General features: G+C 44.4%; 1 protein-coding gene across 4 annotated transcripts in view; it reads right to left on the bottom strand.

Moving 5' to 3' along the window:
• LOC139812423 (pseudouridylate synthase RPUSD2) overlaps nt 1-17415 on the bottom strand; it is a 121773-nt gene that overhangs the window by 68484 nt on the left and 35874 nt on the right. Inside the window, exon 1 of one of the 4 annotated variants that reach the window (XM_071777229.1) lies at nt 13642-14410. The exons of the other annotated variants lie outside the window; for them this stretch is intronic. Coding sequence (XP_071633330.1) covers nt 13642-13794 — 153 coding nt within the window. The 5' untranslated portion in view covers nt 13795-14410. Of the gene's footprint in view, nt 1-13641; nt 14411-17415 lie in introns of those variants that run through there. 4 annotated transcript variants of the gene reach the window in all.

Below are 17415 nucleotides of genomic sequence, written 5' to 3'. Positions count from 1 at the left end.
GTTAACGAGGCCATTTTAAGCCCCGCGGTCTCAACACGTTAATCTCGGAAGGACCCTTTAGCGACAAAACGAGGGAAACTCAACGCGGGCGGTAGTTAAAACGCAAGCTTCTTCGTCGTCGTCGTCGCAAATGCCGTCACATTACGTCGCCCGCCTTGTCAGGCCGCAACCGGCTCCATTGTCTCCGTGTCGTTCAATATCTCAGAAATAATAATGCAAATCTCGAGGATAGATCGCTGCACGCCGCGCATCCGTCATTTACATTCTCGAGTTCCTCGCTCGTCTTACCGGAAACTACCGCCTTCCAGAGAGAACAGCGTGTTCGTGACACCGTATCGGGAACGTTCGAGTGCGAAATATTTCTTGGCGACGTTTTGCCGCATCGAGGCGCGAATAAAAGAGCCTGGGACGCGATATGAAATTGCGCTTGGTGATATCGATTGGAAACTTCAAAACTCTCAAAATAACTCTCGAAATGCTCTAATATTGAAACACTTTTATGCTCGTGTCTCAAACGCAACGAATAAATGTCACTTTTCACGATATTATCAACGTAGATCAAGAACACACGTCGGGGGGTCCTTGTTTTTTTATAATCTTCAATATAGACATCAAATATAACAAAATACCTTAATACTCTATCCTCGACGTATCACATTTTTCGCCGTGTAAAAAAGAAGTTAACTTTTTCGTTCGTGGATATTAATTTCTCCCCGTGATTCTTTACGTCGTCTCCTCGCAGTTTTGCGTCGGTTACGAAGATAATTAGCAATCCGTATAAATTTAAAAAGTTTGCGCGCGGGAGCCGGCGAACAAAACTTGGAGGAAACTTTTTATCTCCGTTGCAATTTCATTTACATAAACAGCGCAATTTCAGCGACTACCAGCGTGTTCCTCCGGTACTACATTATTGAAAAGCATTCCCCGACAGAGGGAAAACACGAAATTTGCGCGAGTGCATACGCAGATGTTCCTGTGAATCCTGCCAATCGATCGTCTGGTTAATCTGTTGTTGCTGTTTTTAATTACACAATCGAGTAAAGCACACAATGGACTGGCGATACCGAAACGTTGACGAACGCAAAATGCGCGTATCAGATTTTTACAAAAATCCTGTCAATAATTTACATGTTGCTTTTTTATTTTGCATATCGTATTTCTTATTACGCAACAGTGTATTCTACCGTGCAGAATAATAAAGAGAACGTTAAATATTCAAACTACTGCAACCAATTCAATTCACGATTATCGATGCTGTTAAGAATATCTTGTTTTGAAATTCGGAAGTAAAAGCAGATAATCGGAGCGCGCCGTGCGGGCCGGGATAATCTCGCGGAAATGGGATTAAACGGCGCTCATTATCGCGCGAATCTCGGGGCGAAGGAGACGATCATTATCGACACCGTAATTACGAGCGCGAACGTCTGCGCGCATGATTCAACTTAACTCTTCAAAAAGTAATGGATTCGTCCGGAGAAATGGTCGAGCTCGTGTTTTTCCCGCAAACTCAGCAAACGTTCCTTTCCTCGAGTAGTGCGAATTTTAACCAATTAGAGCCGGTTTATTAACCCTTAAATGCCACACCTCTCAAGAATCTCGTAAATGACACATGGGGTTTAAAAGACCCCAGCATGAAAAATGTCTCCTTACTCATTGATTTTTTGATATTTAGTTATGAAAATTATTTGCAATGTTGTTCAAGGCTTAGAAAAGAGAATAAAATGCTTATATTGTTAAAATTTCAATTTCAACATAGTATAAAAAATTAAGTAAACTGAGTACTGCTAAGTGTACAAACGGGTAGGTCACGCACTCAACTATCATCAATGGGAGCATGAGCTCCATTTTTGGCAAGAACATTTGAAAACATTTTATTCTAAAGGGTCTGGGGTCCGCTGGACCCCGGGTGGCATTTAAGGGTTAACCCGACATTCGATATCAATTATTTATTTCGGGGGATATTTATTATCAATTCGCCTGAAAGATGCGAGAAACATGCCTTTTAAATTGCGAAAGACCGTACGATAATTTCACAAAAGTTAAACATAACTTTTGTTTACGACATTCTTGATGGTATATTTTTGAGAGACTTGACATATTCCTCACTGAATAATTCCTTTCGTTATTTTAAGCTAAATTTTGATTTCGCTCTCGTCTACACTCTGCGCGGTGTTTCTCGCCGATGCAACGTTTTCACGCGATCTAATCAACGAGATCGGCATACATCCACTCACAGTCGGCCGAGCTGATTGCGATCGCAGCCTGAATACCTACGGACGCCCTTAATCCCCCATCTAACTACGCTTTAACGAACCCCCGCGTTTTCATCCCCCCGCGTGCCCGCCACATCGCCGCGCCGCGCCGGCTGACCAAAACTCGAACGGAACACGAAAGTTTCCGCGGCGGAGATCACCGGAGATATAGGATAATGCGATCCCTCGTCGAGGTGCGGGCGAGTCGCTCGCATGCAAAACCGCCCGCCGAGGCCGCCCCTCGCAAACGCTAAGTCCGTCGAAAAGCCGACGCCGGAATCCCGGATTACCTTCCTTCCACCAACGGAAGTGACACACAACCTGCCCGCACGGTGACAGGAGGCACGAAAAGTTCAAGAGCTGTTCGCCGAGATGCATTGGCAAAAAGCATGCGACCCCGGCTCCGTTTTTCGTTGAAGAAAAATGAACTCCGAACTTCGACGGCAATGTTATTATTTATTATGCAGAAAGAGAGAGAGAGAGAGAGAGAGAGAGAGAGAGAGAGAGAGAGAGAGAGAGAGAGAGAAGATTCGTAGCACTGTTCGTAGGATTAATTCGGCTGTGATTAATGGTTCTTGCGCGAGCCAATGTGTCGGCCGCATTATTGTAACGATAAACATAGCCCAGCTGCGACACACGCGGTTGAGAAAATCGATTTTTGCAACCCAAACAGCGCGACGCGCCGACACAACCGATATCTATATCCATTCTACGTCGTCGGTTTGGTTATACTGCGGTTTGGCGCACAGCGCGCGGGGGGACCGAGGGAGGCGGACGTCGTAAGGCACGCGATCTATTCACATGGCGTCTATCAATTAAAGAATTTAAATAGGCCACGGTATGTGGTCTTAGCACGGTCTAACGAAAAATCGAATTCGTCTCCTCGAGCGCTGACGGACGGCTCGAGGCCGCGCCGCGCGCCGGGGGCTCTCCTCCTATTTTCGTTTTGTTACAGCCGAGTCGCAGTTTTGTTGCCCGTAGCACCGCGCGAGCCTTGACCCGCGACTAATTATTCGGGAACGCTTTCCGGGAGGGGGCCCACCACCCCGCCATTCGTCCGGACCGGGGGTACGGAGTGCGCGCGGCAATGACGACCACGACACCACGACAACCACGACGACAACGACGACGACGAGCGAATTCTATGATTACGAAATGGCGTTTGGCGGCGGCTACCAGCTCGTGCCAAAATATTTATTGTGCTGTGCCCCGTTGCGTAAACTCACGTCGCGCGACGTTTACATACCGTCTTGGAGACACGGATGGTAAATGGGCCGTGATCGTTCAATTATCGTGGAAAGATTTTGTGAGCCCGAGCCGCTCCGACTTTCGAGCGGCGAGTTCTGTCTCGCGCTAATTACAACGCTAAATATAGCGGAAGCGAGATACAACAATTGCGTCCCGAGTCGCCATGGAAATGCGTCAGTCGTTACGTGAAACGTCGCATGTCACGCGGGGTATCGATTACGTAAAAGTAGAGAGACGGCGGGGGACGATTTTCGACTTTCGATCGCACCGCGGGGGTCTCGATGTTCTCGATGGTGACGAAAAGAAACGCGCGACTTCCGTGACCATATCTCCGCGGACACGTGACGAATAGGTACAAGATCCCAACACAAACCGATGTGGGGTGTTGCATGACAGAAATTGGCCCGGGTCTCCGGCGCGAGATATTAATGCGGAAGAATGTACAAATGGTTTTCATTAGCGACATAACTGTCAGCCACGTAATCGAAAAACCGTCATTACGTTAACGATTTCATTTGCACGGCAGAGATTTACGTAATTCCTAAGCCCTAAGCAAGCATTCGTTTATTACTACGAACTCGTTTCATACTTGTTTCGCGTTATTTATGCGTGCAGTAATATGTTAAAATTAATATTAAATCATGTAATATTAAAATTGAAATTAATTTTAACATTAATATTAAATCATGTAATATGTTAATATTAAAAAGTATCCATGTCGCGCAGCGTGCGTGGCATTTTCAAGAAGTGGAATTTTATTAAAATCAGGTTAAATCTTCTGTAAATTTTGCTGTTTGAAAACAATCTCTTTCAAGGTTTCTTCGATAACCAATAAAGAATGTAAATCTGGAACCGGATTTTATAAAATATAAACATGATTACATAGTTCATTTGCATCTCTCTTCGATAAAACCATTTTTCTTAGGAAAGATTTCATAGAAATCTATAAAATCATTATTTCATAACAGAATTGAAAGAAACATGATTAAAATGGTAGTGAGAGTTTGGAACACCCGCTGGATTTTTCTCCTTTTCAAGTTGATATAAAAATAATTTAATTTTAACAATATATTCAACGATATCGATACACATAGCACAGTTTTCACTTGTTATCACGCTGTGTGAAATAAAAAAGGCAGATAACCGCGATACCACTAATATTCGACATAGTTTCAATAAATTTAATAAACGAGCCTATACCACGTATAGAACAAAGTACAGTTGCGAGCGAAAAAGTTTGGAGCAAAAAAGATTTGTGCAATTTATAAGAAAATCGTGCGTCATACGTACATACATTATTTACAAGAGACACTTATTATACCTTTGATAGACAGATGTCATAAGTTTTTTTTTTCTCGAAGCGGTTGCCGAGAATCGATGACCCCGTATAGTTGCCGATAATATAAATATTTCTCAGGTTCCCCGATAAACGCGCATATTTTTATCGCTAGTTCCTCGAATAGCAGTCGCGACAACAACACTCTCTTCCTCTCTCGCCTAAAATTCCAAAAACAGCCGTTGATAGAGGATTCGCGTATGACACGCGGATATTAAGAAAAAACCCTCGAAATACGCTGTTTTATAAATGGTTAATGGGAGAGAGGGAGCGGAAAAATCGATAAGCCTCCTACCGCTCTCCCGCCGGAATCTCACGCCGGGAGCGATGTTACGCTCGCGTGACATGAGGATTAGCTCTCCTCGCATCGACTTTTTCCCCAAATGCGTCCGTAATTATTTTTCTGATTTATACCGTGAGTCGCGCGCGAGTCAGGTATTGATAAAAGATGAAGTCATTAGGCGCGAATGGAACAACGCGAGACGAGGTGTACGCGACACATTTGAAGACGACGTAAATATTTCATCAAAGCTCGGCTACTGCGGCCTCGAAAAGGTGGAGAAAGGCGCGCGCTCACGTCGTCGGTGTCAATCTCTGCGAATTTTGCGAAACACCGTCAACACGTCACCGTCAACCCTTTGCGCGTGCCTTGCAGAAAATGAGCAGGTACACTGCTTTAAAGGCTACTGCCAGGGGACAAGCTGATAAACCGGCAATTCGAAAAGACGAGGGAAGGAATGTGTCACAGAAGCTGCAGCTTCCTGTCATCGTTCGAAACTGTCAGAGACGCGTCGTTTGAGCGACGCGACTGCATACCCGTGCATATATCGCCTACGTAAACAGGTACGTGTATACAGAAGGTGAATTTCCGCGATGCTCGCGAAAATATACTTTACACGACATTACACACGAGGAAAAAAGATCATCAATCGCAGCGTCGCGCCGTGAGATCCGGAGCATTAAGATTAAGTTCATAATTCATAACTTTATTATTTAATATTTCATGTAATATATAGCAAGCTCTTCCTGCACTCTAAATATTCTTGACCTTTGAAGTTTCTCGACTTTGCCGGTTCACCGGTTTCACCCTGTAAGTAATTAAACACGCTTGCTTAGAACTCATCCGTCGGTATTTCAATTATTGGTTCATCCATACCTGTTACGTTGCACTTAATGTACCGCGTATGTACTACATAATATTCCGTGATAGCGAGGCTGCGCCTGAGAGAGGGTCGGCCGATATACCGCGGCATATACAGAATACGCGTTTAATATATCTGAAATTTCATTTGGTTAATGGCGGCGTGGCCGTATTGCAGGTATGCACGTATATTCGTGTACGTGATCATACGGGGATAAGTCAGGGTAGACCTCGCAGATCTGTGCGTCCCTTAAGGCTAAAGTTTATGTTTTGGCTTTCATCTATTCGCCATAAAGAACTTTTGCTTACTTTCTAATGTATCTATAACCCCGCTCTCGTATATCCTCATTAATATTTATTTTATACCGTACTGCGTATACGGGCTAAAATCGTGAGGCTTATACTATTGTTAGACTATACCATTAACAGTCGTTAATTTTTTCTAGACTTGTACAAGGATTTATACGACCGAAAGATTGCACACGAGAAAACCACGCTCGCAATATAAAGACGTAGAATATTCCTCGCGTCTCTTTCACGTCCATCGTTGCGAATATGTCTTTCCTTGGAAGTAAGATTACGTAATTACCCGGTATAAAGAAAACGAAGCCTTGACAGTTTCTGAATTCTCCCATTGCCCTCGATTACCGCTAATCGTCGATCCCGCTGGTATAACTATTTTAATCTTTCATTTTTCCACTCTAACGTAAGAATATATATCGATGTCTTAGAAAGATTGAAAAACACGTACATAAATAGATATTCAAGATGTACATGACAAAATCACGATAGCCGATAGCCGATTTCGATTTCAATTTTAATGGACCGAAAGAAGAATAGACTGAAATGGGACTGTTATGAATCTTACAACTAAATAGAGAAGATGCCATTTTGTCAGACCTTCGGATCTTGATAGCTCAATAATAATATTTCTGTATAAATTTTGTCAACTTTTTCCATCTCGGTAAACAGCGCGCCGATTATTTCACGGTCTTATCGATTCAAGTATGTGGATTTACTGTTCTCCAACAAAAAGCTGTCTTTCAAGACCGACAAATAATCGGCGCATTGTTCACTGAATTGGAAAAAGTATACAAAATTCATATAGAAATATTATTATTAAGCTACCAAGATCTATCCCGAAAAAGGCATCTTCTCTAATTCATTGAGTAATAGATTATTAAATTTCATGACAGCAACATTTCAAGATCAATTTTGTATTACTTCCTTTATAAAATTTAATTAAAACGGGTCTAAAATCTAAATATATATATATATATATATATATATATATATATATATATATGAATAAACATCAATTACACGTCAATAAGAAAGAATCTAATGTTGTCTAGTTCTAAATTCTTTATTCGCGAGTTTATTCATCGCGAATTCTCGTATCGTCGGCCAATAGAACTAGCGAAACAGAAGAGGAAGTTCCATGAACTTCAATTTAATGGGGTCTCTTCGGGCTTCCGTACTCCGGACTAAATTAAAGTTCGCAAAACCTCAACGCGACGAGAACTGTCTTTGACTGTCCAACTCTCGATGAAATGGCGAAGGCGAACGAACGGAAGACCGTTTCAGCCATCGTGCAACTGCCATCGACAAGCACACATCAGACTCCGAGACCGAAATACGTGCAGGTTCGTGGTATCCGCGTGTCCGACGAGGGAGCACGCGCCACGCGGACAATACCTCGCTTCTTTATCGCGCTGTAATCGAACGAGGAGCCATTTTCGAGAAGAAGAGAATTTTCGCGTCGATCGACCGCAGTCCCGTCGATCTTTTCATGGAAAGGAGAAAAAAACCACCTACGTATAATCTCTTTTATTACTTTTTTCCCCCTTTTTCGGAATCGACCTGTCGCTTTACCCGCGTGTCGTCTCGTCCTTCATTTCGCGTTATGATTTTCCCCAGCGTATCAATCATTCGGGAACGTGATAAGAGTGATTGATACTACAAGAAGGTAACCGTCAACTTCGGTAGTCGCGATAAAAACGACATCGTTAGCGACATCGTGTATAAGGATTCGAATGCGCAATCTGGGCGCTCGCACGTGTGCGCGTTGCAGCAGCAGCAGCACCAGCAGGCAGATATTACAACGACGACGACGTGTTATTACAACATCGAGCACTTTCACCGGTCCTCGTGCGGCCGCTCGAATCTGCGCCGCGCGATCTATCACCATTCCAGAAAATCCGCCGAGCTCTCATGAGAGAACGAGGATATCCCGGGCCGGAGCGACGAAGTAAATACCGACATTATCCGGAAAATATCGGTATTTATAATAGCTATCGATAATTTGTCGTTATTTCGAGCGATTGCGAGATACGTTGTATCCTCCGGCGAGAATAACGGCGTCGTAAGGATCGAACGAAGATTCGATTCGCGTCCCGGGAGAGAAGGAGAGACACGGAATAAGGATGACGAAGATCAATACTTTCCGGTCAATCAATCATCGACAACTCCGCGGGAATATCGATATTGCGCCGCGTCGCCGCCGTCTCTAATTCCGACACCGCTGCTAAACCGCTTCTCTCTCGTCGAACGAGGCCGTACTCTCTTCCCGCTATATAAATACACGCAAACACAGAGATATCTAACCTCGGTTTGCTCTGGCAGCGAAGAAGACGCTCTTGTCATCCGTCAACGACGCGGAGGTCTATATATTACGTAAGGCTTCGGCTCCCGCTCTCTATCCCCCCGCGCCGCTCTTTTCTCTCGCGCTCGCCCATTACTTCCACGCTCTCTCTATCCATTTTCTTCCCCTTTTACATTCATTTCCCGTCCCTCGCTCGACATCGCGGAAAACGTAATGAGCACGTATCTCCGGAGCTATTTAATTTTTATATAATAAAAATTCGCTTTTGCTTCTCGCTCGCATCTGTTGTGGTAATTTTAATTTAAGTCGAGGGACATTTGAAGAGAGTCCTCCAAAAAACTGAACTTTATGCATAATGCTACGCTTGAGATTAACGAAGAAAAAAACTCTTAAACATCACACAGAGGCTCTTGATTGAAATAAAAATTCATTAAATCTTGCCACGAATTAAATTTAGTCAATCCGAGTTCGTAAAACACGGAGCAGAGCTGTGTCGCTCGCGATCGGCTCATTGTGCAGGAGATAATTGAGCGCCCGGAATAACCGCGGCCCCGCACCATCGTGGCGGCGGACGACGAACGCACGGAGAAACGCATTTATCGTGCCGAGAGAGAGAACGAGCGAGCGAGCGAACGAACGAACGAACGAACGAACAGGCGGCATTGTCATGCATATAGGCAAAGATCAAACGCCACGTTACGAGCGCGCGATCGCGGTAAATAAATAGATTGCGAATTAATGGCGCGGATATGCGCCGTCGCGCAGCCCCGCATATAGCCATTGCGGATTCGCCGTTTAACGCGATGTGGCCTTAACTGACAGATTCCGTGGCGCGGGCGCGAGAGCAGCGGTATCGGGGATTTAACGTTCATCAGCTCGTCGCACACGGCTCGTCGAAATTAGTCAGAGACACGCGCAATTGTCTCAGAGAACGATTCTTCAAGTTATTCACAATTGAATCGATCTCAGCGAGGCGGGGGCTTAATTGAGGGCTTGATTAACTGAGCTGCTTGAGCTCGGAGAATTAAAGCGGCTCCTCTCGCGAGTTCTCCGACTTCACGACCGGGCGCGCGCTTAATGTGAACATTTCTAACATTTAATATCTATCTTGGGGAAAACTTTAATCCGAGACTTATTAAATAACCAAGATGTCCGGCCCTGAAAATATAGAAATTATGAAAACGACTGCAAATTAAAACTTCGCTTAGAGAAACTCAATTTCAACTTCTTCCGAGAACAAAAAAAAAAGACTCTCGTTTCTGGCGTACACGCTCTGCGAAGCTATCCCGCATAGAAACTAATGGGCACTTATATAACTACGATCGTCGGATCACATTATTATGAGGATAATGATATAATGCCTGTTCATACTTTGCGCGCAAAATAACGAGTATTAAACGCAATATTGCCGGCGCGCAATAATAACAGTTATAATAAACGAGTTATACAAATCAACGTTGCGAAAATGTATTCGTTGTAAATCGGAATATCGAAGATAAACCGAGAGTTGAAATACGTACCTAAATCTCCCGAATTTGACGTTATCTCAGTTATCAAGTGCAAAAGATAATAAATTAATAAATGCCGATATTATCTGTAAAATTCGTTTCGTAATCAATGGAAATCGAATATTTCAATTATCGCCACCATGCTAAAAGTCATCGGTGCACGATGATCGACTGCCGTCCGGTTTTGCTCGGACGACAGGCGAATCCAAGCGCGAAGACACGTCGATTACGGATATGTCAAAAATTCCATTAAATAAAATCTAATAAAGAGAAAAAGAGAGAGAGAAAACGGGCAAAGTGCCAAATATCAATATCAAGTAGAAGAACATTAATGTTCAAGTACCGCAGCGTCAGAATGAAAAATATCGATAATTTAATAGCTTAATATAGTTTAATAGTTAAATGTCATATTATTGTTAATATACCCGCTTCTTCTCGAAATGTCGGAAATTCCGAAAAGCGAGGCGCTCTGAAAGCACTCGCATGGGACGTCGAATTGCGGTCGATCGAGCGTTAGATTTCCGCGATGGGAAAGACGGATCGCCGAATCGGTCGAAGGACGCGGCGCACCTGTTTGCTCCGTGAAATTTCCCCGTGCCATATCGTCGACTCCCGCGTGTAAACTTGGCGTGCAACGTGCACACATGTGGCTGCATTATAACTACGTGATCCACATATCCGGGAAGGCAAAAGCGTGCCTCGCGCGATCAGTAGATTTTGGCTAATTCATATGAGATATACATGAACGATATCAAAACTGCCGTCGTTTCTTCCTTCGACCAACGAATTCTCTAAAATCTGCTAATCGACGAAAATTGACTCCATCGTTCGCGGCAATTCGGTAACGTTTAGGCTTAGAGCCTTTTAAAACTAAAGTCGGTTTTCCTAACTAAGTTTCACTTCGATCGACGTTATCGTGCGTGGCACACGGTGGTCGCTGTGTGCGACGTGACCTTCTTTCTTTCTCCTATCCCGAGGACTTTATATCCCACGACTTACGGTAATGCCGCGCTCCGGGCAGGAGCGGGCAGGAGCGCGCGTCGCTGCGGAAAAGAGCCGCCCGCAAATGCGAACGGCGAAGTGACGGCAAAGTGCTCGTCAAATTATAGGTATGCACTCGGGAAACGTTTACCGCGCCATTGGAGCGTACCCGCCGGTGGTGCGCTACTACGACGACGACCCGTGCCTGCTCGACACGAATTTTCAGGAGAACGCCCCCCTCCCCCCCGCAAGTTCTTCACCCAAGGGAGGGTGGCCCTGAGAGCGGCGAGATGCAAGCGCGAGGGAAGGTGGGCCACTTTTGCCTCCCGGTAATTTCATTATTCCGAGGCCGCGCGCAGACGTCGCGAGCGTCTCTGTAGGTATCCCGCCCGTAAACGTATATAATAGACCGAGCATTTCCATTGGAGAGCTTCCGGCAAGATCTGAAGAACATGCTTGCGGAGATGCTTTTCTTTTCTAATTGTCACAATTAGAAAAGGAAAACGTCCCCGCACAAGCATATCTTCTCCTTCAGATCTTACTGGAAGCTCTCCAATGGCGATGTTCAGTCTATTATATACGTCTATGATCCCGCCTTTGTCCTGGAACCTGTCAGATCGAGTTTTCCAATCAACGATATACGGAATGGACTGCTCCATCTGGAAATACGCTGGAAAGAACACTCGTCCTCCGCCTGCGCGCGTTTCGAAATCGATCTCTATCCATTAATAATCCACGTTTTAAGTGCGACAGCATTAAGAAGCGCTATTGGTACGCGCCGAACACGTGGGAAGAGAGATTTACGTATAGTTATATCGAGTTTGATGAAGCGTGCGAAAGAGTGGTTCGGAGTCGAGTCGGATTCCGCCAATCGCAACTCGCGAAAGTTTCGTGTCTCATTATTAGAATCCCGGTTTTCGCGAGAGGACAATTCTCCGTTTTATTTTTCTCCTTCTCTTCTAAAGCCGTTAGATAAATAGAGAAATAAGAAAACGAAGAAAGTATCTTCATTTGTCAGAGCTTGGCGGAGGCAAGCCGCCGCGCACAAATTGATTCGCTCGCTTATCGGCGATACCGCGCGGGGCCGGGGGCCAATTTTTGCTAGCCCAGATATCGGGTCGTTCACGACACAAGGTGAAGTATTCAGCACCGATCGTTCGCATGGCACCCGAGCGCAAATTCGAATTCAAAGATCCTCGTGCTTTAGGGTTGCTGACTCCTCGCGGGACGTGTACGCGCGCGTCGACTGTGGTATGAATACCCGTCATGCTATCTCTAATACACGCGACGAGCATTCTGCAGGTTATTTTAGATGCATTCGCCTTCGTAGTCTTCGTACACGCGCCGACTATTTAGATTTTACCTAGAATAGAAGCGCGCTAAGGACAGACAGATAACTGGATCGAATTTGGCACACGGACAGGTCTAATTATTTATAAATAGGAGAACTCGTTACGCGACATGATATATATTGTTAACAATTGTAATAACGCAGAAAATGTCTGTTATAGAGTGAGTCTAATTCCGGCGAGCTTCTTTCGTCAACGTTTTTCAATTTTCACCTTTCCCAGCGAATATGCTCGACAATTGAAATCTTTCGTGTATATCTACCAAAAAGGATTTATAAACTTATATATAAACTGCAATATTATAATGCAATTTAATTATTTGTCGATTAAGGTAACCAAATGCAAATTTTTAGCTACTGCAGCTTCAACGAAAGACCCGGGTAATACCTGTCAATTAAACCAAGATTGTTCATCATTTTATATTCATAGTCCTTACTTTGAATAAAATGATAATCTGATGCCTCGATTGCGACACACAGCGTGATTCACGAAGAGAAGCAAGAACACGGCACATCATCTCGCCGCTCACGTCACCGTGCATAACACTTGATGCAATCGCGCCTATAACCCGCTCTCTCTATCAACCATCATAGCCCCTAACTAAACGATCTATTCCGATCTATACGTCCGTCAGCGGCATCATGGGATATAAATAAATCACGCCCCAAATATTTCCATTGACGAATGGAAGTCGCTCAAAGCACCGCTCGTGGGTGATTCCGCGAAAGAGGGAAGACGGTTGAGACGGTTCCCAGTTCCGCGAAACAACGTTGCAACTTTTCAATCGCGGCTATATACCTCGTCGATTCGTTCTCAACGAAGCATTCGCTCGAGGCACGATCGCCGAGACGGCCGAGACTCGTTCGGCGATAACGAAAGGAGCGAATGCCGCGCTTTCTTCGGCGATAACGAACTTTAAACCTGGGCGACTCAAAGTTAAAATTTCGCAGCTTGAATGAGAAGCGCGATATACCTCATTTGAGTCTCGCTCCGGGACTCGAAATCAATTTCCCAACTTTTTCCCAGCCCGCTTAACTCAATTTTTGGCGAGGCATCGAGGTAACTCTCTTCCTCGCTCGCGACGTCGTTGTATACTTTCGAAATGAGATTTTACGTTTTACGAAAAAGATGCGCGAAAAGCGTCCCGCGGAAGAAAGTCAATAGCGAAGTTACAAAGTCGCGGAACGAGTATACGGGAGTACGAGAGGGATCGTGGCGTACCTTACGCGGCTCCGGTGCGTAGATTCCCGGCAAGGGCGTGAGGAGGTGTAGGCCAGCGGGATTCGGGATGCCGGAAGCCGGGTGTCCCGGTGGGATCGGCAGCGGCACCAGCTTCAGGCCCCAGGGCAGATACCACGGCGCCGTGTGATGCATCCTGGCCGACGGCTCTCAATCGCGATCGACAGACGTGTCTCCTGGGAGCCGGACGAGGCTCGCGCTCCAGCTCGCACGACGGGGACGAGATCGGGAGTAAAACGCGCGCGCGGAACCAACGGAGATCCCCCGACGCGAAAGGAGCACACGGTGCTTCGCGCGGACGATCGTCTTTCCTCGAGGCGCCCGGAGATGAGAGGGACGTGAAGGGAGAGACGATCACCTTGGCATTTTTCGAGATGGCTGTCCCGGGAGTCCTCTCGATCGGCGCTCGCTCCTCTTTTCCTCCTTCGCGGCTTTTCGCGCTCGCGACGAAAAGGTACGTCACACAAGGATGCTCGAAGGATGCGAGAAACGATTACGCGCGGTCACCGTCGTCATCGCGCGCTCGGGAAAAGTGCATCGGGAATAAATTGCCGCGCTCGGTGTCCCGTGACACACGTGACACGCGCGCACCTGTGCGTGCGAGGTTGTACGCGCACGTCGTACGGAGAAGAACGAGGGGGAGGGGAAATACGCTCGTATATAGCAGATACAACACGTTTGTCCTCTCGCGAAAAGATACCCCCTCAGCAAGGATATCTGTTCGGTGCGAGCGCGCGGCGTCGACTGATCGTGCGCTACGACGCGAGCACATGGCCGCATTGGCCGCGCGCGTCGACGCGTCGACTCCCACCATCGTTCCCCCCCCTACCGTCGCCGCCGCGCCGCGCCGGCCGCCGCAAAACGAGTTTAGTTCGAATTATGCAAAATGTAATTATTGGCAAATACCTTAAATTACATATTCTTATCTCAAACTTGTTATTATAAAACCGTTAAGGTGAAAAAATGTTCCAAAGAATTTCGAGTGAGGAAAAATGAGATATATCCTTCAATCTCTTATTCTTCCCGCCGTTGTGCTATCTTTATCGTGATTAAGAGCAGACAGCTATTTGTAATTTTTTAATAAAATCGATATTTAACCTTTTTAAATATCTATCCTTCGTTTAATTAATGGACATTAATTTTATTGTACGGTGCTAAAAATAATAATGTATTTTGAGTAAAAGTAATGTTTAAATCTCACGTAGATTTGTGTACCTATAGTAAAACATTATTTTTATATAATATTATGAAAACTACCTACGAACTTATGATACGATTTTCAACTTGCAACAAAAATTGAACAAAAATGGAGTTTTACAGAATTGTGAACATAGAATTAGAAACGCAAAAAATTTGATAGGCAAATATTCAACCAGGGAAATATTCCGAACTGAATCCGGTAACTTTGTTCCCCGCGAAAATTTCATTTGTGCGCTCGGAAACCGATGGCGCGCACGAACGTCGCAGAATCGAGCTTTGTCAGGAAGCACGTTGCGGCGAGCGTTGACTCGCTCACGAGAATTAAGGGATATCCATCGGGCGGTAACTTATGCTGAATCCGAATCATTCAGTTCGCTGGCTCGCTGATTTCGGAGCAGCTCGGTTAGACCGCCGAACAGAAGCGCTTGACGCATGTCTACGTCAGAGATATAACGGAGATCCAATTCACGAGTAATCTCGACGTGAACCGCGAGAGCAAGCCGGATGTCAATGCGAGTCGAAGATACAACAGAAATGTATATATAACGCCTCTACGTAACGATAATAAAAACTCGAGATAAACCGGCTAATTTTAGTTGAAACAATGGCGGCGTAAATAAGAGGCGGAACCACACGCGCAAATAACGACAATTATAAATCATCAGCGTGGTAAATAACGATAAAGATAGGAAAATAAACAGTAATCGTGACAAAATAATCGCTCAACATGAGCTTCGCTTCCTGAGAGCAATCAAGCTCTCTCTCTCTCTCTCTCTCTCTCTCTCTCTCTCTCTCTCTCTCTCTCTCTCTGACGCATAAATAAAAAACAAAGTTTTCTATTTTATAATAGAACAAGGGTAGATTAAATTTTCACTTCACGGTTCGATCGTGTATCGGTATAACACTTTAATTGCGAAGTAAATTTACAGCGTTTCCATGGCCGAGCCGATACTCGCATGAACGGATACTCCGCAACGCGCATATTCGGAGGAATTATAACTGAGTGTAGTTTAATTAGGCTGTCCCGAAGTTGGATGTACACCCGGGCAACTGACCCCATCTAACTTCAGTCCCGGAGACGGGCTCGTGTCCGTCGTAACGCGGCCCCCGTCGACTCGATTATATCACTTATTTATCGATATTACTTTGCGAATTATGTAGACTCCGGACAAGTCCCGTCGTCCTTCGCAATCGACGGGAATTGCCGAGCAGACGCGACCGCATATCACTCTAAAACATATAGCCCGAACTGATATCGTGCTGGAAGACGGAGTTTGGCGTTATGCGAAGTCGTGTGTATCCAAAATGGAACTGGAGCGGCCGATATCGTTTTGCGGCGCGGCGGTAGAAAGACAAATATCTTGCGTGTAAACATGATGTGTTTCCCTCCATTCACTTTCGAACCGCAGAGTGACGTCGGCCATTCCATTTCCATGGCATTGAAATGTATACAGGGTACGCCTGAAAAGAGAGACTGTATATAGCAAGGACGGAGCTTTTCTATTTGCGCGACTTGCAAAACGTGTAATTCGCAAAAATCACTTGGTGACTTGTGAGTCTCGTTCATAAAAGAAAGATGATCGATGCTCGCTCATCATCGACACATCTGTCGTTCAGCTTTCGGTATGTGCAATTATGCGGAGGTCTACGCACTGTATCGCGTGGTGAATATTAGAGATGTGTGAACTATTCAAATTCGTATCATATACGTTGTCAATTTTATAAAATCATTTCCCGTTAATAAGCAAAAATACGATCATGTTAGCATTCAGTGGAGCGCATTCAATATTATAACCACTCACTGAGCGGCTAAGTAGTCAAAAAGTTTATTTCTTATTTTTGACGTGCCCTATATGACCCTATCAAACTGTAAGTAAAAATTTGAACATACCTAAACAATAGTAAGAGAGCTATGAGTTTTGATAATAAAATAAACGATATATAGGTATTCTTTTTTATTTTCATTTCTATGCAATTGGGTAATGATATTGGATGTTACATTAGAGCATTTTAATAATTTATCTATAATTTTCTGCCTAATTGTTTTTCAGTTACTGAGACATTAAATAAAGTATATTTTAGTAGTTTTATTTAAATACGTCTTTTGCTTTAAAGAATTTATATTATACATAATTAATATTATTTTCTACATTAAAATAGTCTTTCGTTATCTACGTGTTACAATTTAATTTAATAATAATTATATTGTTAATTATAGTACAAATCAGATTTCAACGATTCGATTCGCTTCGATTCGAATGAAATTTTGTTGATTCGATTTGATTCGAATTCGAAAGAGAAAGTAAAATTCGATTTGATTTAACTCGACATCAAAAATTCTAGATTCGCATATCTCTATCGGATATATCAACTCATAAAGTAACGTCTATCTATATAAGCGATCAATTTCTTGAATTGCCCTCCCCGATCTATACAGCCATCGGCGAATAACTGTGCACGAGATGCGCTGGATGTAATATGTCAAAGTAAATATTGACAAACGATTGGCCGTGCATGAGCGGCTGCCGAATATTAATAAATAATATTAATGCGCTG

The sequence above is a fragment of the Temnothorax longispinosus genome, chromosome 4 (genome assembly GCF_030848805.1).
Source record: "Temnothorax longispinosus isolate EJ_2023e chromosome 4, Tlon_JGU_v1, whole genome shotgun sequence".
NCBI classification, from domain to species: domain Eukaryota; kingdom Metazoa; phylum Arthropoda; class Insecta; order Hymenoptera; family Formicidae; genus Temnothorax; species Temnothorax longispinosus.
Note: the sequence above shows the minus strand (reverse complement) of the source record. Positions and strands in the feature narration are given on the sequence as shown.